At 40.1% G+C, this 22,479-nt stretch overlaps 1 protein-coding gene across 9 annotated transcripts in view; it reads right to left on the bottom strand.

The window, feature by feature from the left end:
- Positions 1-22,479, bottom strand: part of HERC1 (HECT and RLD domain containing E3 ubiquitin protein ligase family member 1) — a 100,241-nt gene that overhangs the window by 8,991 nt on the left and 68,771 nt on the right. For 5 of the 9 annotated variants that reach the window (XM_064722661.1, XM_064722660.1, XM_064722665.1 and 2 more), the window contains 28 exons: positions 22,021-22,219; positions 20,952-21,112; positions 19,696-19,812; positions 19,286-19,517; positions 18,441-18,565; positions 17,990-18,210; positions 16,549-16,817; positions 15,988-16,040; positions 14,554-14,754; positions 13,796-13,970; positions 13,333-13,603; positions 12,453-12,666; positions 11,536-11,792; positions 9,949-10,076; positions 8,668-8,795; positions 7,876-8,076; positions 6,931-7,061; positions 5,785-5,984; positions 5,200-5,314; positions 4,510-4,656; positions 3,903-4,004; positions 3,604-3,777; positions 3,005-3,298; positions 2,261-2,326; positions 2,014-2,139; positions 1,464-1,602; positions 807-988; positions 49-204 (listed from right to left, as the gene is read on the bottom strand). In XM_064722661.1, coding sequence (XP_064578731.1) covers positions 49-204; positions 807-988; positions 1,464-1,602; positions 2,014-2,139; positions 2,261-2,326; positions 3,005-3,298; positions 3,604-3,777; positions 3,903-4,004; positions 4,510-4,656; positions 5,200-5,314; positions 5,785-5,984; positions 6,931-7,061; positions 7,876-8,076; positions 8,668-8,795; positions 9,949-10,076; positions 11,536-11,792; positions 12,453-12,666; positions 13,333-13,603; positions 13,796-13,970; positions 14,554-14,754; positions 15,988-16,040; positions 16,549-16,817; positions 17,990-18,210; positions 18,441-18,565; positions 19,286-19,517; positions 19,696-19,812; positions 20,952-21,112; positions 22,021-22,219 — 4,784 coding nt within the window. The remainder of the gene's footprint in view (positions 1-48; positions 205-806; positions 989-1,463; positions 1,603-2,013; positions 2,140-2,260; positions 2,327-3,004; positions 3,299-3,603; positions 3,778-3,902; positions 4,005-4,509; positions 4,657-5,199; positions 5,315-5,784; positions 5,985-6,930; positions 7,062-7,875; positions 8,077-8,667; positions 8,796-9,948; positions 10,077-11,535; positions 11,793-12,452; positions 12,667-13,332; positions 13,604-13,795; positions 13,971-14,553; positions 14,755-15,987; positions 16,041-16,548; positions 16,818-17,989; positions 18,211-18,440; positions 18,566-19,285; positions 19,518-19,695; positions 19,813-20,951; positions 21,113-22,020; positions 22,220-22,479) is intronic. The other 4 variants (XM_064722667.1, XM_064722669.1, XM_064722663.1 and 1 more) reach the window with 3 other exon arrangements.

Below are 22,479 nucleotides of genomic sequence, written 5' to 3'. Positions count from 1 at the left end.
ACACAAGCTTTAAACTAATATACAATGCTAATTTTAGATAAACCATGCCTGGCCAATCTGGTAACCTTCCAGCGCCGTCACTCTTTCTGGAAGTTTCTTATTTGAAGTATTTCCAAGCCCCAACCGACCATAATCACCATTTCCAAAGGTAAAAAGTTTGCCATCTGCTGTCACCACAGCTGAGTGCTTGAAGCCACATGACATCTAGAAGTAAAATAAGCATTATTTTTACACACATTTTATACTTGGAAGTTGATATTGACTATTACATGTACATATGTAATACCTTTATTGACCCTAAACCATATTCCTTTTAAAAGAGCTAAAATACAGACATTTTAGTACTAATGATTTCTCCAGCAACTCATCTCTTAACTCTCTTCAGTGGCAATGTTATGGAGGGGGACTGAAGGATATCTGCATGAAGAATTTGCTGTGTGATTATCTGATTTTTTTATAAAGAAACCTCCTGTCAAAAGCAAATATGTGCATTGTTAGTACTTAGGAGGAGGTCTTGGTGACCAGTTTTGTGGGTCAAAGTCACCTGATAAGGATGAAGGGAAACTTATAGATCATGTCAGCATTTTGATCATCTTTAAATCACCCCTTTCTTCCATGCTCTATTTTTAGTCCTCTCCAGTACCAACTGTCGATTAATATATCTGTGGTATTGACATCCTTTAACTGGAAACAACCACCCTGGCTCATAAAGCCCAGAGAATTAAAAAGTTGCCTGTTTTCATGCAGTTCTACAGCACTGGCTTCCCAGGCCTGCAGCTGGAGGGAAAAAGAAATATTTTTGAAACCTGCACGACTTCTTCTCCCTGCAGAGCCTCGATCTGCCGGGGCCGGCGCTGCCTGTCGCTGTTGCCGTGGCCCAGCTTGCCATAGTCCCCATCTCCCCAGCTGAACACCTCCCCACTTTCTGTCAGAGCCATGGAATGTCCATCAGAGCCACACGAGGTCACCAGCTGTGTCACCACAAAGCCTAGCAAAGACAAGTGAGGAAACAAAGCTTAGCATCGCCTAGAGCAAACTCTTACATAGATTGATCCATGGGTGCTTTGTGGCAGCCAGTTAGGTCTGGGGAAAGGAACAAACTGCACTAAGGCTTCTTTTTATAGCAATTATATTACTTTTAATTCAAATAAAATCTTTGTTTTCTTATGGAGAACTTAAGCTTCTGTCCTGCCATCAGTACTGAAATGAAATGTTCCTGATTTGAGCAGACCATTTTCTCTGAAGCCTTCTTAAAATTAAAGAATTTTAACATACTATTTAAATCTTAAGGAAATATGAAGATCTTGTTTATTTGTTCAAATTTTAAATTAGAAACTAGAATATTTTAATGAGTAAATCTGCAGAAGAGCATCAGAATTGTTTTGTTAGAAACAATTACACTAACTACCAAAATGCTTATTTATGCTCCATCACTGGATTCCTCTCAAATACAACAGTTTTACCTTGCAGTGCTGAAATGACAGTGAGCACATGAAGATCATCAGAATTTCCTTGTCCCAGTCGCCCATAGCTCCCTTCACCACAAGCCAAAACTGTGCCATTGGCTTGGATGACAAAAGTACAATTCTGACCACAAACCACCTAGGTTAGAAAGACATGAAGGAATGTTAATGAAGTATATGCTAAATGCAGCATTGCTGCAATACCTGCATTACAGCACACCATTTCCTTTTAATTTGTTTTCTTTGCAAATATATCAAGACAATATTCCATCAAGCCAATGCTATTTCAGAAAGCCTGTCACATGTATTATGTGAAAGTTGTATTTTAAAATCACGTTCACATAAAATAATTGTGTTGTCAGATTTCAGTGGCTTCTTGGTTTGAATTTGTTAAATAATTTAAGATTTCCTTTCTAGTGAAACCCATGTTTTGAGATATTTAGAGTTAATTCAAACAACAAATTGAAAAGACATTTAGAGAGGGATTTTGACAAGCTTTACAAACAACAGATGGCAAATGATGAAATCATGACTGGTTCTAAGTGATCACCTGCTGGGCCTGGGAGAATGAAGGTGCTGCCACTGGGATCATGACATTTCTGCCCGCCTCTGCCAGCTGCCCGTGCCGTCCTGCTCCCCACAGGTACACGTCACATTTGCCTCCCAAGTGCCAATCCTGGGGAAGAGCATGAAAGAAGCCTTTAGAACAAGTGCACTTCCAACAGCTTGCCACATTTCAAAAGAATAAAAACCCCTCCAAAGCACCCCAAACCCTCCAAACAAACAATTTTACTGACCTCTGGCCTTGATGTTGCCCAAGACATGATCTGTTCATCCATGCCATTGATCCATTTACTGTTATCCTACAAAGCAAAAGCCACATTTACCACGTTCAGTGCAAGAGATGCACATTCTTTTTTGTTATACAATATATATTTTCCTAAGAACAATATTTAAATTATTCTCAACAAAAATGCATGCAGACTAGCAATGACACTTATCCACGACTTGCGATCCAAATCAATGAAAGAAAAACTAAATTCATGATGAAGTAATCTTTTTCTACTTACTGATGCATAGAGAGTTTCGAACTTTCAATTGCAAACACTGGCTTGAAATGTTATAAGCTTGCTTATAAAAAATTCCTAATAAATTCTGGTTTGGTTTACATAACAAGTCATGAAGAAAATTGACACTAGCAAAATAATTCAGCATAACAATGTCACAAAATGTTACTCTTAAAATAGCACTACAAAGCTCTACATTTCTTCCTTTCACACATGAAAATTACTGTCATAGTTTTGGGTTGTTATGTATTTTAATGTGCAACTGACTAGCACTCATTACACACACACATAGAGCAATCTTAACAGTATGTTTTAACCAGTTAATTAAAAAATAAGCTTATTGCTTATTTTTAACTGCTTATTTAGTGCTTATATTACTAAATATAAATGTTTACAGTTCAGGGATTTCACTGCATCATAGTGTGTGCTCAGTAACAACACACTTGGCTGTTAAGACAATATATCAACTTTTACCATCAGGAGAGTAAGCTCATCCTCTGGAACAGGCTCCAGGTCTGGGACAGTGAAGGACTCTGGGAACTGAGCTCCCTTGGCCAGGGCTTCAGCAGCCTTTATGGTAGTGGAGAAGCACTCGAGCCAGGCCCACTCGGTGGGGTTCCAGGCAGAGGGGTCGGGGAGGCAGCTCTGGTGGTGAGGGGGCACGGGGGGGTTGCAGAGCAGCCGGTCCAGGTGCAGCCCCACGGCCAGGGATGCCAAGCACTGCATGTAGGGGCTGTGAACCAGCTGGTCCCCACACACCACATGGGGCTGCAGGGCAGCAGGGAGGAAAAGGAACACCCAGTTAGAAACATCCACCAACCACTTCAAAATACAAGTCCTTAAAAGCTAGCCCTATAGAACAGTACCTTCCTCCAATGCTTAAACAAAGTTTTTCTAATATTTTAAATATTTTCAAATTAGGAGACTACTAGCTTTGAGAATAGTGAAAGACATTTCAAATAGAATGTAGGAAAGTCTTCTGGGTTCTCTGGTGAAAGACTGAAACCAGCTGAGATCTAAAGAGTGAACTCCTGTCAGCCATGAATGCTAACAAGCACTGGCACCTCTCCCACCTTCTCATAGGCGTACTGCTCCTGCAGCATCACGGGCAGGCGCTCCAGGAAGGCGCGCATGCACGGGGCCATGTTCAAGCCCAGAACTCCCTGCTGCTTCAGCGCCGTCCTGCATGTCGCCAGCACGTGGTTGGAAGAGATCCACTCCGAGGTGCAGTTCACCACCAACACGTCCTGTTCAACAGCAGTCACAGTACTCACATTAGAAATTAAAAATTCACATAGCAGGATCATTCAGCTCCATTGATTGGTTTCCATAGGGGCCAGAAAACACACAGGCTCAAACATTTCTGTCTCACCTTTGATCTGTTAGAGCAGGCAGCAACTCCAACCTCAGGGATCCACACAGCAGTCTGGATAGCTCCAGACCCTATCACAACACTCTGCAACACTGAACCATCCTAGGGAGAAAAGGGACTGGAATCAGGTGCAAAGAGTGCTACAGTTCTGTTCAAGTGCATACACATTCCTAAGGGATGATACTCTCACAAGCTTTCAATTATTATTATAAACTGAACAGCTTAATCTAAAAGCAGAAACCCCTCATTTTTATCATATTAAGGAGCTAATATAACTAAGGATTTAAAAGTGTTTAATAATCCACATTATCTAGCGCTTTAGAGTCCTCAACATAAGAGAATATGTTCTTAACTATAACAAAAGCAGCTGGTTCTGCAAAGCCTAACTAACATGACCAACTCTACAGAATCAATCAATTCTGAACTATAAAGTACTTCAATGCTAAGTACAATTTCAATTTATACTTTAAGATGTTATAACACTATTTTACACCACACTTTCTCTAATGTATCTAACATGTGGTGAGGTGGAAGTTGGTCTGGTACCTTGACCAGTTCAGATACTCTTACTAAGAATGAGAATCAAGGCACACAAAGATGATCTTACCCGTAAAGACCAGATATTCATGAGGCCACCAAGGCCCCCAGAGACCAAGGCCAGCCCATCAGGACTGAAAGCAACAGTGCGGACAGGAGTGATGTGTCCTCTCAGCTGGAACACACACTGCACCTCCACTGCCTTCCTGTACCCATCCTGCAAGCAAACACACACTGTGGAACACTGCACTGCTTCCAGGAAATGCAGTAGCACGACATGTCTGTACTCAGCAATAAATACTGATCATACACACACACAGCAAAGTTCCACTAAATAATTTAAAAACACCCAGGCCCATGACAATATTTTATGGATACCTTGATCACATTATCAGCTTTCTTCCCCGTACATAATGCCATCAACATCAAAGACCACATTACAATTTATGTAGGTGAAAATAATCTTCACTCTTTATCTACAAAAAACTTTGAACTCTCACTAAATTTTAGGATAAACTGATCAACTTTTAAAGGAAAGAAAACAGACCAAAATATAATCTTCAGCCTTAATCTTAAATAAATGTTTCAATTTCCTGTTCTGAAACTGCCTACACATACACAAATGCAATGTAAACTTTTTTTAGCAAATTTCTTCTCTCAGGAAACTTTGAGATTCAAGTAACTCACTCACATTCTTCTCCTCTTTCAACTTCACAAAGAGCAAAGAGAATTTCTTACACACCAAGTTTTGTCCTTTTACCTTGGCACTTGTTTCTTGTTCCCACCATCCTTCTGAGCACGCTGAGCTGGACTGCAATGTGATTATTATGTCCTGGGGAACAGTCCAGACACACACCAAACCATTGTGGCATCCCCTGAAGCATGTCGAGTGACATTAGAAAAACAAAATAAAGATATTAACTAACAAAATATCAGGGGTCTGATATTAACTTATATACCAGTAGTCTTCAGCACCTTCCTAATAAAACCACATTGCATCAATCAATCTAAAGTAGAAGGGCCTGTTCCCAATGGGTCAATGCATTTTCCCTATTCCTCACACGCTGTAGCTTTTCCATTTCTATTAACAACATGTTCTTAGAAAAAAAAAATTTGGATGAAGCAAAAAAATTCCAAGCAGGACTAGCATCCACAAGTCATGGAGAAAACAGCTGGGTCACTCTTTTTATTTGAATTCTGGAATTTCATACATCTCATGACAAGTAACTTACTGAAGGAATATTATTTTTTAAAAAACAAACCCTTTTCTTTGCTGCTGACACTACAGACTGGTAGAAAGCTCCTGCAAAAGAGCTACAGAAAGAAGAACAAAGCAATGACTCACGTAGCCAACAGGAGCTGGGCCTTGGGTCCTTTCCCTGGCAGGGCACACCAGGCAATGCCGTTGACCAGGGCTGGGTGGGACAGGGAGTGCAGGCGCCTCCAGCACCCTCCCAGGCACCCCCAGAGCTTCACTGTCTCCTCTTTGGCACAGGTCAGGAGAATCTTTCCAGTTGGATCCCACTTCATACTAACAACTGTGTCCTGTTGGATTAAAAAAATGAAAAGTTGGTACGAAGTAACACAGTGATGAGGAGGAGATTTAACTCTCAGAGCTAATGTAACCTTTAATTACTAATAACAAAAGTATTTTCTTCTCATATAAATCACAGATAGCGAGTTGCAATTATAAAGTCATAATGCCACAATTCAGAACTATCAAATTAAAAAGACTTTAAAAAGTTTGCTGAAAGAAACTAAATGGGAAACATAGAAAAAGATGTTTTCTTTTTACTGCAAACCCTTCTTGGTTATTTTTCCCCAGAAACAGCTTTGAGTCTGAGGTAGGAAAAGAAGACAGCCCATAGCAAGAAGGCAAGTACAGATTTATTGCCACAGTGTGGGACTGCCCTGCTTCACACAACCAGAGCAGCTCTTGGAAGCTAATAAGGATGCTCTTACTACACCTGCATTTGAGGAATTCTGCTCTTAGCCTAACAAATAATTAATGGACTGTTAATGACTCATTATTACATTCTGGCCAAGCAAAGGTTCTAAACCTTTGCAACTGCATATTTAGAAAAATACCTTTTGCTTTGCACAGGAAGCTAAACAAAAACGTGATATAATCAAAATTAAAATTTATTATGAGTACTCTTACCAAGTAAAACAATTAGTCTTTTAAACCCAGTCAATGCACAGCTGTGTGCTTAATTCACTTCCATCACTGTATGTACATACACTCCACAGTGTCTGAGAGCAAAGTTATCAAGTTTATCTTTCCTTTTCTTTTTTTTACATTTGGTAGACTGTTCCTTTAGAGTACATTATGTTAATATGTGTATCAGAAATGGGAGTGAATTTTTAAAATAGCATTCACTGTCTTTATAAATAGCTTTCAGATAGAGAGAACAGTGTAAACAGATTTTACCTACAAATAAAATTTTTACCTACAAAAAGCCTATGTTTGTGTAATAAAGACCAGCTCTACCTCATGTGCATCAATGAGAACGACTCCTCCTTTCTCAGTCGGTTCCTTTGTTCCCAGGAGCAATTTTCCATCTGAATAGCCAACAGCAAATGGTCTGTCTTCACTGAACCAGGCCAGGCATGTGACAGACACTGCATGAACAGACAACACAAACATTCATTAAACTAAACTGAACCTCACTCCTAAATCAAAGAGGTTTTGCAGTGCAGTTCTCTAAACTATGAAGTGTATAACAATGGCCACCACCACCAAAGGTCACTTAACATATTCTGGTCCAAAAATTTTCCTGAACTCATATGATAAGGATAAAACTGAGTGTCACTAATGACAGCTGTTGAGATTATTTTGCACTAGTTTTCTCATTCTTCTTTTCATGAAAAAACTTAATTTATATTCCTGGTATAGTGAAAAGAACTATACCAGGTAAAAGAAAAAGGGTAGACTGAATCTTATGCATGTATCTGAGACAGGCTTCTAAAAAATGCTCTGAAAACAACTTACCTCCCCTAGCAAGTAGACATTGCTTCACTTGATTCTGCCAAAAAATATCTGTAAGGCTTCCTGAAGAAGCCAGATGCAAAACCACACAACACTACTTGATGTCCTTTGGGACTGAAGCTATAAAGCAAAAATGCAATCATTGAGGAATTCCAATGACACTCTGCAGGCCATCTGCAGACAGAGCAGACACTGCAGGGGATCACTACTGTTTGTCCACAAGGGCAAGGAATGGCAGGATTTTAAGGATTTTACCAGATTACTACCCACTGTTTGCCTCTGCTGTGGGGGAATCAGGGTGCAGATAACGATCCCACAGACTTTTCTCCTCCCATGAACTAGAAATCATATCCCATGAACAATAACAAAAAATTATTACAAACTTCTTTAATAAAAAGTGGGAATGTGTTCACAATTTTAATTTCAAATACTGATGCAGTCTCTTACCATCCTTTCTGTAGCAGTGTTCCAGTTCCAGCCTGTGCATGGCTGAAATATCCACAACTTCAATAAGAGCCAGAGAGCCATCCATGCGCCCAATCAACAACAATTCTGGAGCATCTCCTGTCCATGCTGCAGCTGGCCCTTCTTCTGGCCAGGCTAGAGCAGATACCCAGTGAGACTGAAGATCCAATAAGCCTTTTCCTCCTAGGAGATCAAAAAGCCTGTTAAAACTACTTCATTTTCATAAAGAAAGGAAAACAATAGTACTTTCCCATGGGAAAGTTTTCTTTTTCCATGGGGAAAAAAAATCAAAAAGATCTTACTGAGAGCTGGGACATACTACAAATTCACCTAAGTTACAAGAATACAAAGCAATGGTTTGCTAATCTATGCAGACACAAAATCTAGGCAACGATTCTCATGTATCATTCAATTTAGGTGGTTTTGCTAAGGAAGGAAGCTGAATTCTTCAGTACCCAGTAAATTTATAGTTTTCTTGGGGACTATCTATTAGCACAGGTGAGGACTGGTGATTTTTCTAAGTGCAAAGCAACAGAATGAAGTTTACAAACGACAGGGATTAAAAGCCTTCCTCTCAAAGATGTGTATCACATATCCACTTGGGGTTAGCGCCTTTCTCAAATTAAACACGTTCACAAGACTCCCACACTGTGGGAGATGGTAGGCATTTAACTGGACAGTTAAACACTGGTGTAAACAAACATGCAGTGACTTGGCAGCTCCCCATATTTCCATGCTGGACCAGGAAGCACCCACAGGCAGCTCAGGACATACCATTGACTTGCCAGATGTTCACCATCTTTTCTGTAGCTCCAGCCAGGTACTTGCCACTGATGCTCCAACAGACAAGAGATAAACTAAGGTCACTGGGTGACCCCAGACCTTCTTCAGAGTCACCCTCTCTGTAACAGAATAAAAGAATGAAATTAAGAGGGCATTTCCTATATGCAGACAGGAAAACCTAGAACTCATAAAATATCTGTGCTAGAACCTCGAGTCCCACCATTGCAGTAGATTTACATAAAATGTTTTTCTGCTCACAGTAGTACATTCCCTCTAAAACCACTTCAAATTACAGAATGAAATACTACTTATTTCCCAGAAATTTCAAATTAGGTTTCAAATGGAAACTCTTTACCTTTACCTATTTAATGTCAAATTCAACATCTTCAAAGACAAAATTTTCTGGGAAGTCATGAAATGAAACAATAGCATGGACAAGAAATAAAACAGGTACATCTTACTATCAATTCTACTTCAAACTCTTCCTCCTGTTACACTATGCTAAAACTCCATTTTAAAGTCTGCTTTGCCTAACTGTAATAGGGCCACAGATACCTTTGACTGCCCTTTAGATCATACACAACAGCCACATTTTTTTACTGCTTTTAGTACCAGAACAATGAAGGATATAATACTGTTATATCATTCTGGTTGTTTCTTTGAAGGCCACATCTCAGACCAGCAAGCAAACAAGAACTAAGCCAACCACTAAAAAATTGTCACAAAACAATCTAGTAGTTCACTATTGCTGCATTATTCTTCCAAATTCAACTATGCTTCACTAAAGAATTAGATTTTAATCTTTCCTTTTGCTTTATTCTTTTCTGGACACACCCAAATGACAAAAAAAGTACTTGCAAGATACCCACGTAGAATTACATTTAGATACTCCTGTGTCTCAGGAGTCAGAATTACTTTTTCACACTTGAATCAATGACTTGCAATATCATGTTATATGTTGGAGCTGTCCACTGGAACCCAGTGGAGGGATACTCCCTTTTCTGCTACATGACAGTCCCATACCACTTTTTACCTATGTCTCCTCATATCAATTAATTAAGGATTTTTTTAAACAGCACTGACATGATCTCTTTATAGAGACTCTTACCAGGTTGACATTTAGTTCTAAATTTTAAGCTATTTATTTTGCATGCAACAGAAAACAAATGAGAGATTTTAAGAGCAGGAGATAATGACAGCAGCCAATCCTGCAGAATTTTACACAATTATAGCTTAAATGAAATATCTGGCTGTTGTAAAGGATCAACTTACAGCTTGTTGAGCACACAGGTCTGTTGCAGTGAATATTGCTTCTTTGTCACATTCCACACTCTGATGGTGCCATCATTCCCACTTGTTGCCAAAAGTCCCTTTTTATTGCACCAAACACATGTCATGACCTACAAATAGCAAAATAACCATGGCAAAACTGGAAATTACAACTTGGCTATGTTTGTTCACTAATATTAAGCAAACACTAACCAGTGAGACAGTGATTGAAACACCCTGTAACAACCAAACTAGATGTATTTTTCTACTTTTACAGCATTATTTACTGCAATTAAGCAGGGTTGATAGAGACACCACACTTCATACAGCCCCATGCTCCACTGGCTGCTATTGCACAGTGTCCCAGACATCTTTTATGGAAAATCCTTCCCTTAGGATTTCTCCTCCTGAGAAGCTGAAACACCTCAGGAACAAAATGTAAACAATGATTATCTGCTGCTGTGCAATGCAACAGATGGATCTTTGATTGGCCCATGTTGGATGTTTGTAATTAATGGCCAATCACAGCCCAGATGGCTTGGACTGAGAGCCCGAGCCACAAACCTTGGTTATCATTCCTTCTTATTCTATTCTTAGCCAGCCTTCTGATGAGATCCTTTCTTCTACTCTTTTAGTATAGTTTTAATGTAATATATATCATAAATCAAGCCCTCTGAAACATGGAGTCAGATCCCTCAATCTGAGACCCCTGTGAACACTGTCACAGCACAGAATACTGCACAAATATGTTCACTATAATGACAGAAAAGTTAATGCAAATTAAGATCCAAGGAAATATTCAGAGTGATTCTGCTGCCTTGATATATCATGACAATATTTTCATGACCCTCTTAACTGAAGGCTCAAAGAAGCTGAACGCTTTTGTGCATCAGAGGTGCAACAACTTTATCTCCAAAAAACTACTTTCTTTGGGAAATCATTTCAGTCAGTGTAATTGTAAAATTATAAATGAGCCTTGCTTGGTCTTATCCAATGCAAGCTGTTACAGCTCCAGAGCTCAGTCCCCAAGGGGACTGGGTGCCAGAAGCCAGCTCGCTCTCAGACCAAGGCCGTGGGACAGCCCCTAGCAAGCAGGGAATATTCAGCTCTTAGTGATTAGGCAGCTCTTGTGATTTCAGCTTTGCTTGTTAGGTAGCTTTCCCTTGGCCTAAGGCTCCAGCAGACGGTAGAGAGAGGAGAAGCAGAAGACACTGGCTGTTCCACAAGTATGGCTTTATTGAGGGGTCCGTGAAGGGTCTCAGCTCTTCTTCTTCCGAGTTAGTAGGGGTACAGTATGCTACTTTTATACCCTTGGCCTGGATCCAATCCTGACCAATGGCAAAGCTGTTAGAGTGACCACAAGTGACCAATAGTAGGGTTACCAACATATTGCCTTACATGTCTATAGGGATAAGGTACAAGGTGGATGTCCCTGGAGACAGGAAACTTCTTTGCCGCTGTGTCAGCATTGTATTCTCCAAGGGGCCCTGGCTAAACCTGAGGGGTTTACTACAAAACGATGCTTTGTTCCTTTTGCTGTGCTGTGTGAAGGGAGCAGGGCAGCGGGGGCAGCGAGGGAGCCGCGCTTACCCTGTTCTGGTGAGCCTCAAGCTTGATGAAGGAGCACTTGCGCAGGTCTCCGCCCATGTCGGCGAGGGTCTGCGGCGCGCTCTGGTTGTCGCGGTCGTGCGCGGCCAGCGTGCGCACCAGCTGCTGCGCCGCCCACTGCCGGTGCTGCGACGACAGGCGCGACGACAGGCAGCACGCGGCCAGCGCGTTCGCCAGCTCCAGAGGGCCTACAGCAGAGGGATCATAGCAAGGATGGGCATACAAATGGGCAATTAAACCTGCTTAGACAAAACAGTGAGATGATGCCTATGTGAGTGAACGCAGCAACAGCCAGCATTTCCAGAAAGAGATTAGCAAGCATCTTAACACAACGTTGTAATCATGTGAACTACAGTAAAAAAAAAAGAATAGAATTCCAAATAGTCTTATTCCCATTATATGAAAATGGTTGGTCAAAGAGCGAGTGCTTTCTAAACTGTCACTGTCCTGTCCTTCCCTCTCTATCCCAGCAGCAGCCCGGAGGGGGCACAGCTGTTGCTTTGTGGCTCCCTGACCTCTCAGAGGACAGGCAGCACAAATTTCTGCCTCAGACACAGCACAGCACTTGGGTAAAGGTAATCAACTGTCACCTTCCTTGATTTCATGGAGGAGGCATAACCAGGCTATCTCAGCTCTATGGCTTTGAATATACCCAAGTTCAGACTATATTTTGAAGCGGTGAAAGATGCAATTACAGAATAAGACCATATTTCAGAATAAGACCATATTTCTAAGTAAAACGTCTATCATAAACTGTAACATTACTTTGATCAAAGCAAGTTTTGTCGATTTTTAAAAGCGTATCTATTTATACACTATTCTAGCAAGTCTCTCCCTTACATACAAGTGAAGAACTTAAGATCTAATGATTAATATTGAAAAACAAAGCTGTATCATACCTTTCTTTTCAATTTCAGCTTTATCATAGTTTGGCCTCAGTTTGGCCCCTTTGTCGGCCAACAATGCTACTAGTGCTTGAGTAACCACAAAATTTGGAGATGTGACAAGTTTGTTTTCTTCTGCAATTCCTCTTAAAAAACTTGGTAAAAATTTTCTCTGAATTGGATCATCGACTGTTGTCAAGTTCACACCAGTTGCTGCAGAAATCAAATTCTGAAAAGAAATAATTGATGATAAATAATCAGAACAAACAGAACCATCAAATTTAGAAACATTTTCAGTTGCATAAATTGCACTTAGTTTTACAGTTTTTCATTGTTCTGTTCTCTGCACAGAATTAACTGAATTAAAAAACCAAAATGTCACCCTGGTTTTTTAAGATTTTCTAAGTCTTCTGATGTTGACATTCTTGTAGTGAACTTTCTCACACACTTTCTACAAATAACTCATTGTTTTTCATTCCTTTATGGAGGAGGAGAGAGTTGATGGACTGTTGGTTTGACCAGTGTCATGGCAGAGGTGTCAATGTCACCTTCCAATCCACTGTCACTTTTGTAAAACTATAAATATTGGAGTCAGAGAATAAAACTTCCCTTTTTTCCCTTCACCTTGAGTGGTGGTGTGTTTGTGTTCTCTCGTGTCTTTCAGCGACACCAAAACCTTAACAGAAAATCTTATGAACAGAAACAGCACATTCATTTTCCCCACTTGAAAAGGGTACTCAGCAAAGACACATACTGCTACTTCATTTTTACCAACAATCAAACATACTCCTGTGCAAAGCCACAAAAAAGGACTCTAAGGACATCCTTAAAGTGAGAGCAGCTGAGAAGGTAAAAGCACAAGTGACTGTAGCAGTCTCAAGTACTGAAGTGCTACCTGTGTACATAACTGCACCAGCAGCTTTGCAGCACTGGGAGTGTTTGATGCCAAGCAGCCAACTGCAGTGCTCAGGTAGGCAAGGCAAGAGATGGGCTTGCTGGTTTTGCTGTGGATGCCCCTGGATCTCTCCGTGGAGCTGGACACCGTGGACGGGCTGGTGGACAGGCCTGCCCTCCCCGCTGCCGCCAGGCACATCAAACGAACCAGAGTGCGGATGTCTGTCAACCCCAGGGACTCCAGGCCAGCTGCCAGGCTGCAACTGGAACCACTGTGGAAATGGATATAAAACCCCTTGGTTCAAAAGAACAAAATCAACAGAACTTTTTCTCTTAGCAGTATTATGTAAGTACAGACACGAGAATTGCTTCCCCAATTAGTCTGAAATTGCATCGTTATCAAACAGACCTGGGCAAACGGTTACAAAAGGAAAGGGGGAAATGATGCCAAAGACGGCACAAACCTGACAGACAGAAGTGACAGTGCTCTCATAACCATTGTTCTTGCCAGGAGCACTTGGGCAGCAGCTGTCACTCTTCTGAGAGCCATGACACGGTCATGGGGATTGGCCAGGGCAGCTGCTTGTTCTCCTAAGGTTATTCTGCCAGAAGAGCTTTTTTCTATTGAGCCGTGACAGCCTTGGAAATAATGATGATTTGCATTAGTGTTTAAAGAAAAACAAACATTATCATATAGTAATAGGCATAGAAGCAAAATCAGCCTAAGTTACTCATTTTTCAGTATATCATATATACCGAACTACAATAATAATTACCGAGAGGAAAATACACTCCATAATTTAATTACTCCTTATTTTCAAAGAGACAGGAACACAATCTGACATACTCAATCTTAATTCCTCTGATTCCCTCTTCCATCAGAGGAGACTTAAATCCATTCATTGGGTTCTGCAAAACATGTTATTGGCATCTACTGTTTGACTACAGTCACAAGTTTCATTGGCAAAATTCAATCCTCCTGTCAATTCATAATGCCTCACACTCCTCTCTCTAATTTCCCTATAATAAAAGGACAGTTCAGAGCTGGTCTCCACTTCCTCACGGTGGCAGGCAGGAAATACTGTCAGGATGCTCCTGCCTTGCCTCTAGAAAAATCCCACTAAAAAGGAGAGGAGGTGGTGATGATTGTTATCATTATTGCTGTGGCTGCTGCTGTTATTATTATCATTCTTTCTTTAAATGAAATGGATTTCAAATGTACCTATCTGCATCAGTGTTTCTTCCATGCTGTTGGTGGCTGTCACCATCGCAACTGAAGCGCCCAGAGGGTCACTGTCAGGGAACTGAACGGGTTCGGGCACAATGCGTCGATCATTTAACCCAAGAGGCCCAGCCAACAGCTCAAACTCCTCTTCTCCTGTCAGCTTCTCATCTTCATCCACATCTAACATGTCCCAGTCTTCTAGAATTGGAGAAATAGAATTAGACTTGGTTACAAAAGCTCAAATATTAAATTATTTCAATTAATTAAAAAAACCCCAGTAGATGGTATGAAATGTGTATTGTAATCTACAGCACAGCAGAATTAAAAACTCTGCTTCTGATGTTGACATAGACATAACAAAGTAAATCAGAAAAACAAAATCCTGTTCTTGGCCCTCTCTATTCAACTCGACCTTTATACTGCACAAATGTTTTATGGAAGATTCTCTGAAGTATCAAATTAGCTACTCTTTAAAAGGACAGACATCAGGGGTCATCACATACAAGACAGCTCCAAAACCTAGGGCACAGTGAAAAGTGCAGGTGTTCAGTTATGCTTTAAATCATGGAAACAAGTGTGTATTTCAAAAGACTGAATGGAAAAGACAGATGTTAGAAATTTCTGGTCTTCATGTTCATCAAAAAAGCCTGCATTAGCTCATGGGTTGTAACTGAACACCCAGGCTTTTGCTTTTCATTCCCAGGGAATTAAAAAAACTCCCAACAAGAAAGAAAAACCACTTTAACTGCAATTCAGTGAGACAGTTCCTTCACTTGCAGCCATTTACACACAAGTCAGCTTATATTTACTGATCTCTCTGCTCTGTCTCACTCCACACACAATAGAATCAGAACACCTTTGATCTACAGCAGACAGACTTGCCCTAAGTACTGCAGCACTCATTTAGTCTCAAATAGACAAATGTGGTAAATCACAAAGTTGTGATCACAGGAGCTACAGAATGGACCAGAATCACAGAACCAACTGGGAAAAGTTTTCTACACACATGAGAAATTATCTGTTTAAAGTGAAAGCCACCCTCAGGATGCTCTCAGCTTGGACAAAGGGAAAAAAATAAAGAACAAGACTAATGGCAGACTTTTGGGATGCTAACTTACACTAATTAATTTCTCCAACAAAGGCAGCTGAAGAAAGGTATTTGAACGTAAGATTTTGTACGTGCAATTCTGGATGTAACATCTACTCACAAGACCTTATCAACCCCAAGTTAGGTGCTTGCCCTTTCAGCTGCTTACAGTGGAAAGACAGGGGAAAGAATTCACTGATTTTGTTTTCTGATTTGAACTAAATAAATCCCCAAAACTAAAATACTGTATCTAACTGGAAGAGATTTTAAATTATACCTTCAGGTTTATTTGCATGAAAGTAACTCTTAGAAAAAACAATACCCTGTGCAACTTTAAAACATACCTTCATAGACACTGTCTTGTTTACCTATTAGATCAGGTGCCTGGCCTTTGTACCTGTATGAAAAAATAACAAAGAAAGTTACTAAGTTACATATTTTACAAATATTCATAAAAATTTTAAATTTGGTTCCCTTTTTAGTCTAACTTTACTGTTAAGTCTACATATACTTATGAATGATTCCAGGAAAGCCTAGTAACAGAGAAACAGATACAATGGTTTCTGAAAGTGTGTGTGTGGAGGGAGGAAGCACTTTGTAGTACTAATGTATGAAAAGTCCACAGAAAAAAATACTGGAATTTTCAGACAAAATTGATTAAGAGCTTTCAAAAGTCACTAAGAAGGAGGCAACATTCCAAGGAATTATTCCTTGTTCTTAATTTAGAAACTAAAATATCAAAGCAACTTTTTTTTTCTAAATATGCATTTGTCAAACACAGAGAATTATTTTAAGTATCAGAAAATCCTGCTAGGAATTCTCTCTTAAATCAAATCCCTAAAATGCCGATGGCTCGTAACCATGCTTAGTTTCCTTTCCTTATCCACTGTCTCCTATTTCTGTACCTTTCAGAGGCTGATATTTTAGACTTGCTCTTGAGGGCCAGGTATTTCTCTCTGCAGATTCCACAGAGCAGGTAGTAGGGGTTGCCACTGCCGCACTCGCCGCCGAACCAGCCGTCCACGTAGGAGCCGTTGCTGCGGTAGCCCTGGCGGTTGGCGCTGCGCCCGCAGCCAGGGTGGTTCCTCTTCATGTGCTGGTTGAAGCTGACCACGCTGGACTCACACAGCTCACAAACCACCACCTCTTCTCTATCTTCAGATTCACACACGTGCTGCACAGCAAGGTTTTCACACGTTATTTGGACAGAAGAAGTGTCTGTGCCTTAGATATAAAACATGCCGATAACCTTAGGTGGGTGTCCCTGCACATTTCTGTCACTGAGTGATAGTCATATGGTTGACTTGTACGAAAGTAAAGCAGAAACAAACAATTTATGACATAATGAAAACCATCTCAGAAAAGGAAAAACATTTGAAAGTAAAGCTTCGGAGAAGCCTATTTCATGTTAGATTGACTCAAGAATTCTTGACAGTGTAACTTTTCATTTGTAACACTGTCACATTCAACACTGTCTGTATCTGGTTCTCCTCAGAACTTGTCTGAAACTAGAGCTAAAAATTAAAAGAATCCTTTTTTGCTTTCAGACAACCAGATTTTACATTTACTGGGCAACAAAAACTACCATTTGTGTCAGCAAATATCAAGGTTTTATCTCAATGTGAAGTCCACTTTTCATAATTACACTTCTGTCCTAAGTCAGTAATTTCACTGAGATGTTTCAGTGACACAAACACTCTGAAAAATTCAATATGCATCATGCAACTCGCTTCCATATCAAAGCTAGGTAGCATCATAACTAGGAGATGAAAAGCTGAGTCTTACGGGTTGATTGTCTAATCTGACAGGGATAATCCAAAGATTATCAAAGTGCTGTTATTATCTTTGTTTTCCACCTCAACAGTTTATTTAGTGCTCTACAGAAAAATTCAGTGAGGACTGTCACCACATCCTTCTCAGAGAATGGACTACATGACACAAGAAAAACTGACTGAAGTGCAAATTATATTGCTAGAGATTAGATACTGTTAGCAGTAGCAGCAGAAGAAACATTTATTACTGTCCTTGTTATCTCACACAACTAAACCATCTAGGAACACTTATTTGATTTCTAATTGGTATTATCAGAATAACTATATGAGTTCTGCTCTCATCTTTCAGGGGAGGGAGAAGACAACTACACATGGAAATGCAGAGCAAGAAACACAAGAAATCACTATTCTTAACCTAGAGATACTGCAGAATATAAGATGATTTTAAGCACTGCTGGCACTTAGTAAGATACTTTCAAAGAGGCTCTAAACATACACACGTTGCTTTAAACTTGAAAATATAAGCATGCAAAAAGCAGTAAGTTAAAGCAGCCCCTGCTGCAGTCACACACACCCAGGTAGGCCAATCCAGTACCTCTGGGATCCACATTCCCAGAATATCATTATCACTAGCCAGGTCTTGCCCAAACATAGCTTCCATTGCTTCATCATCAAGGTCGATCTCCAGCTCCTCATCCAAGTTGAAGTCATAGAGTGCCCCTGGATCTTGCTGCAAGGAGATCCCTTCCCTGCGGCTCTGGTTCCTGTGGGCCTGCACTGAGCGGTACAATCCCGCTCAAGGTGGGAAGAGAGAGAAAAAGGAAAGCAGGACTTTTATTTTCCATGGCAGAGAGCTGGCTGTACTTGCAATTTCTTTTTTGTTTTAACTCTTCTGCTGAACAATTTTAAATATACATTGTTTAAACTCTTCTGCTGAACATAAAACTCTTAACTATACATTCCCAGTCCCCTTCCTATTCATTTCCTGGATAAGCAAAGCCCTTGGAATTCTTTCAGTCCCTTACCAGCACGTGCCAGCAGCGTTCGGGCAGCCAAATCAAATTTGTGCCTCCGTGTGACAGCTGACCGACTTCGAGAGGGAGGGCCGCTCGCTGCAGCCGCATTATCCACGTGATCCAGATTATCAGGGCTACAGGAATTGGCAATTTACAGGTCAATTAAACCAAGTTTCAAACAACCACACACAGTAACTAAGTCATATATACTAGCAATATTTCCTTTCTTTAATGGAAGGAAAAAAAAGAAATTCAAGAATCTTCAGTTTCAAGGAGCACATATATACAGTTTTGACTGTAAGAGTTACTTCAAACAAATCAGATGCAGCGAAGTCAACACCTACTTGATCTTCCAGAGGGCCTAAGCACAGCAGAAGTTTTGAGAGAGCACTCATTCTATACTAGGTTAATTAGTAGCTTGAATAGTTAATTAATCAGCTTGAATTAGTTTTCTCTCCTCTTTTGAAGAAATAAAATCATCTCTGTTGTTGCTGGCTGAGTCAATTCACCTTTGACACGTGAATTTGGCAAAACACGACTTTAATGGAATTTTGCTTTAATATTTGGTCTTTTAGCTAAAATACAACTATACTACCAGCCCTCATTTTTTTTTTTTCATTCTTTGCTTTTTTTGCTGTGAAGAAAACATGTTCAGTTACAATCGTCCCCAGTTCGGCAAGCAAACAGCACAGGAAAACAAATGCACCATGTACACCTAATTTAATTGCATCTTTGCTTCTGCTCATGCTGTAACAAAATTCAAAAGCTGCATTACAAAATAATGCAACAATGAATTTGTGAGATTTCCAGTTTCAGGAAACAGATTACAAGCAATTACAAGAAAATTCCTCTACCTCTCACTAAAGCCCTCCTCCAATTCAGGGGCATCAGCAGAAGGGATATCCCCTGGAGACTGCAAATAGCAATGATCCCCAGATTTCCCACTGCTGCCAGAGACGACTGCTCCGTGCCGTGACTCTGCAGTCCCCTCTGACTGAGGCTCTTCATCATCCTCATTGCCAGGGTGCTCAATCATCCACATGGCCAGCACTGTGATGTTCTGTGCATCTGCTTCTCCTCTGGCACCTGAAAGCAGGAAAACCACACTTTGGAACTGTATTTTACCACTGATGGTTACAAAAAAAGCCATCTGTTTTTTCACAGAAATGGTTATAAAACTTAAAAATTAAGTATTCTACTGGAAAACAAGCATTTCATGTGTACCCAGTCTTTCAGTTAAACTGATATTATAGCTAAAGGTTACCTGTAGCTTCCATAGCTTTCGCAATCTGCCTGAGGGAGAACCCCATTTCCAGCAAGGGAACAGCAATGGCAGGAGGAGGAGGGGATGTTGAAAGTCGGCTGCTTGGATCAGACAAAGCTTAAAAGACAGAAAATGATACTGTAAAGCACATAAATCTTTCTCAGGTGTTGCTTTATTACACCTTACTTTGATATATCAGCTTGAACGAAGGAAATAATTACTCCCAACTTTTGTCTCAATTACTTTCCACAAAATAAGATACTTTGTGTAACACAACCAGACGGAGGTCATTCCTCTTCGTAACATAGATTATGTTCACTGACTCAGTTTGATCAAGTAGGATACTGATGATATGCAAAAGACTGTTTAAGCAATTTCTATTGTTTTCATTTTGAACTATATCAAATTATCTATTTGATCCATATTAAGGTAGCCAGATAAAGTTATCCTTGTCCAAATCAGAGATTCCCAAGTGGTGAGACCATTACACATTCCTCTTAAGGTACAGAAAAAGACCTCAGCTGAACTCAGAATGTATCTGAAAAACCTCTTGGTGGATGATGGCTGTGATCCTGTGCAGAGTCATTCAAGGGACTCTGAAGAGGTCAGTCACTGCCCCAAACCCACAGTTTCTTTCTGACTTGCCATAAAAGTGATGTCTAATCAGTGAAGACAAAAATGCACTAACAAACAAACACTGTTGTAAAGACACTATTGCAACTAGAAGCAAGTCACCTCATCATTAAATCAAAAGGAAAAAAAAACAGACATGAAACTGAGGGGATCAGTTGCTATGCAACACATGAACCACTACACACCCCAATTAATAGCACAGATATAAGGGCAAGAATAAAAAGTACTGGCGAATGTACCATAAAATACATAAATTCTTGTTTTCTGTGTGGTATGTGATCTAACAAAAGCTAGAAAATTAGTGCACTTACCAGCAGCACACAACCAAGTAAACAAGCCCAAATCAGATGAACATTTTGAAGCAGTTACCAATTACACTTCACTATTGTTTTTTAATCCAATCCACAGCTTTTAAAAACTCATTTTGTTTGCTTGATAAAGCCCACAGCTACATAATCTGTAACCTTTTTCCTAAGATAGCGACTAAAAGGTTTCCAACAATGCTTAGCATGTTCGTTTGCCTTCAGAAGAGCCTCTGTTGGGTTTGCATCTCTCAGAACATGGCCCCTGAGCTCCTGTGACTTTCCTGACTTGCTCCCATTTCTCTCCACTGACAGGTTTACCTGTGCGATTGGCAGGCCTTGCAGACTGGGAGTCTGGAGAGGTCAAACTTTGTCTCCTTCCAACTTCATCTGAAGGAGATGTTGGTAAAGAAGATATTGGAGGAGTCTGAGCACGTCGTGCTGGAAGTACAGTTGTAGTAGGATAACTGGAGAACATTTGCCTTGAAAAAAGAACAATATACATTTATGTTGAACAGAACTGTGCTGAAAAAGGTCTGACACAAGAAGTACATCCAATTGGAGTGCACTTGGCAAATCCTACTTGATGCAATTGAGTTGAGTAAGGGTAAGACACAACACATACTTGGAGGAAACAGCTCATTCCTACCAACTTTATCTCTACACTTAAGTTCTAAGCATGACATTAAAAAAACCCCTCAGAGACCAGGAGGTCTCCTAGGAGATAAAATATAAACACTTTTTCCATTTCCCTGGTTTGTTCAGAACTCAGGCTGACTAATAAATTAAGGCTGACTTACTAAGGTTAAGTATTTGATGTTCACTGTCATACTAAAGACATTGTTCTGGCTTTTATCAAAAGATGTCTGCAAAACTTCTATGAATTAATAAATTTAGAAACGTATTCTATGCAAGGTAAAGCAGATCTCCTTCAACAGTGCAAACTGCCTCTGCAAATTCAGTAGCTTATCTTCCATTTCAGTATGTCAGGGTAAGCTGAAAGAACATCTTAGCTTTACACGATGTTACCTACCAAGATCTATTCTGGTCTGAGAATCAAGTGTTCACTAAAAATGAGTTTCAGAGATTTGTAATTTAAACTACACCAAATAAACACGAGAACTGAAGAACAGCTTAAGGAGAACATTTTCTCCTTTTTAAAGAATTCAGATATTACATTTATAATCAGTGTATAGCAAAGGCTTAACAGCTTTCTAATAAAAAACACATACCCTGCAAGGCAAAGTAACATTTAAACTGTGTCCCTCTGCAGGGGCAGTTCTTGGCAGCATTTTTAAGGGCTTAGTCAGCTGAAGCCATATATTCTACCTAAACCATGCAACTGGTTCCCTACACCCACAGAATCATACATGCTAAAAGGATTTTTTACCTCAGCAGACTGAGAGGCATAACACCAGGTGATTCTGATGCTGGAACTGTTTCTGTATCAGTCACTGGAGTAGTAGCAGTGGTGGTATCCTCCAGAGAGCTGCTCATGAAAGATGTTGTGCTAGAAGCAGAAGGGCTGGTTGTAACTGGTGTTTGGGCTTGCTGAGACTGATCACCTTCTTCTACTTGTTGCTCCACTTCTGCAACAGAAAAATAAGGATGTTACAGCAACATTCATTGTGCAGATCAAAACAGTAGCCATGGCTAAACTTTCAAAAGTAACTATTGTTATTCAGAATTCATCCTAGAAAAAGAAAGGGGTGTGCAGATTCTGCCACTAACTCATGGACTTGAGTAAAGAAATCAGTCCAGGAGCTCTTGCTGTTCTCACAGGGATACAAGGTAAATAGCAAACAAACCATTTACTTATGCGAAAGTTTATAATATTCAGATTTATGGT

This window comes from Zonotrichia leucophrys, chromosome 10, assembly GCF_028769735.1.
Source record: "Zonotrichia leucophrys gambelii isolate GWCS_2022_RI chromosome 10, RI_Zleu_2.0, whole genome shotgun sequence".
Taxonomy (NCBI): Eukaryota; Metazoa; Chordata; class Aves; order Passeriformes; family Passerellidae; genus Zonotrichia; species Zonotrichia leucophrys.
This window is presented reverse-complemented; position numbering and strand designations above follow the sequence as displayed.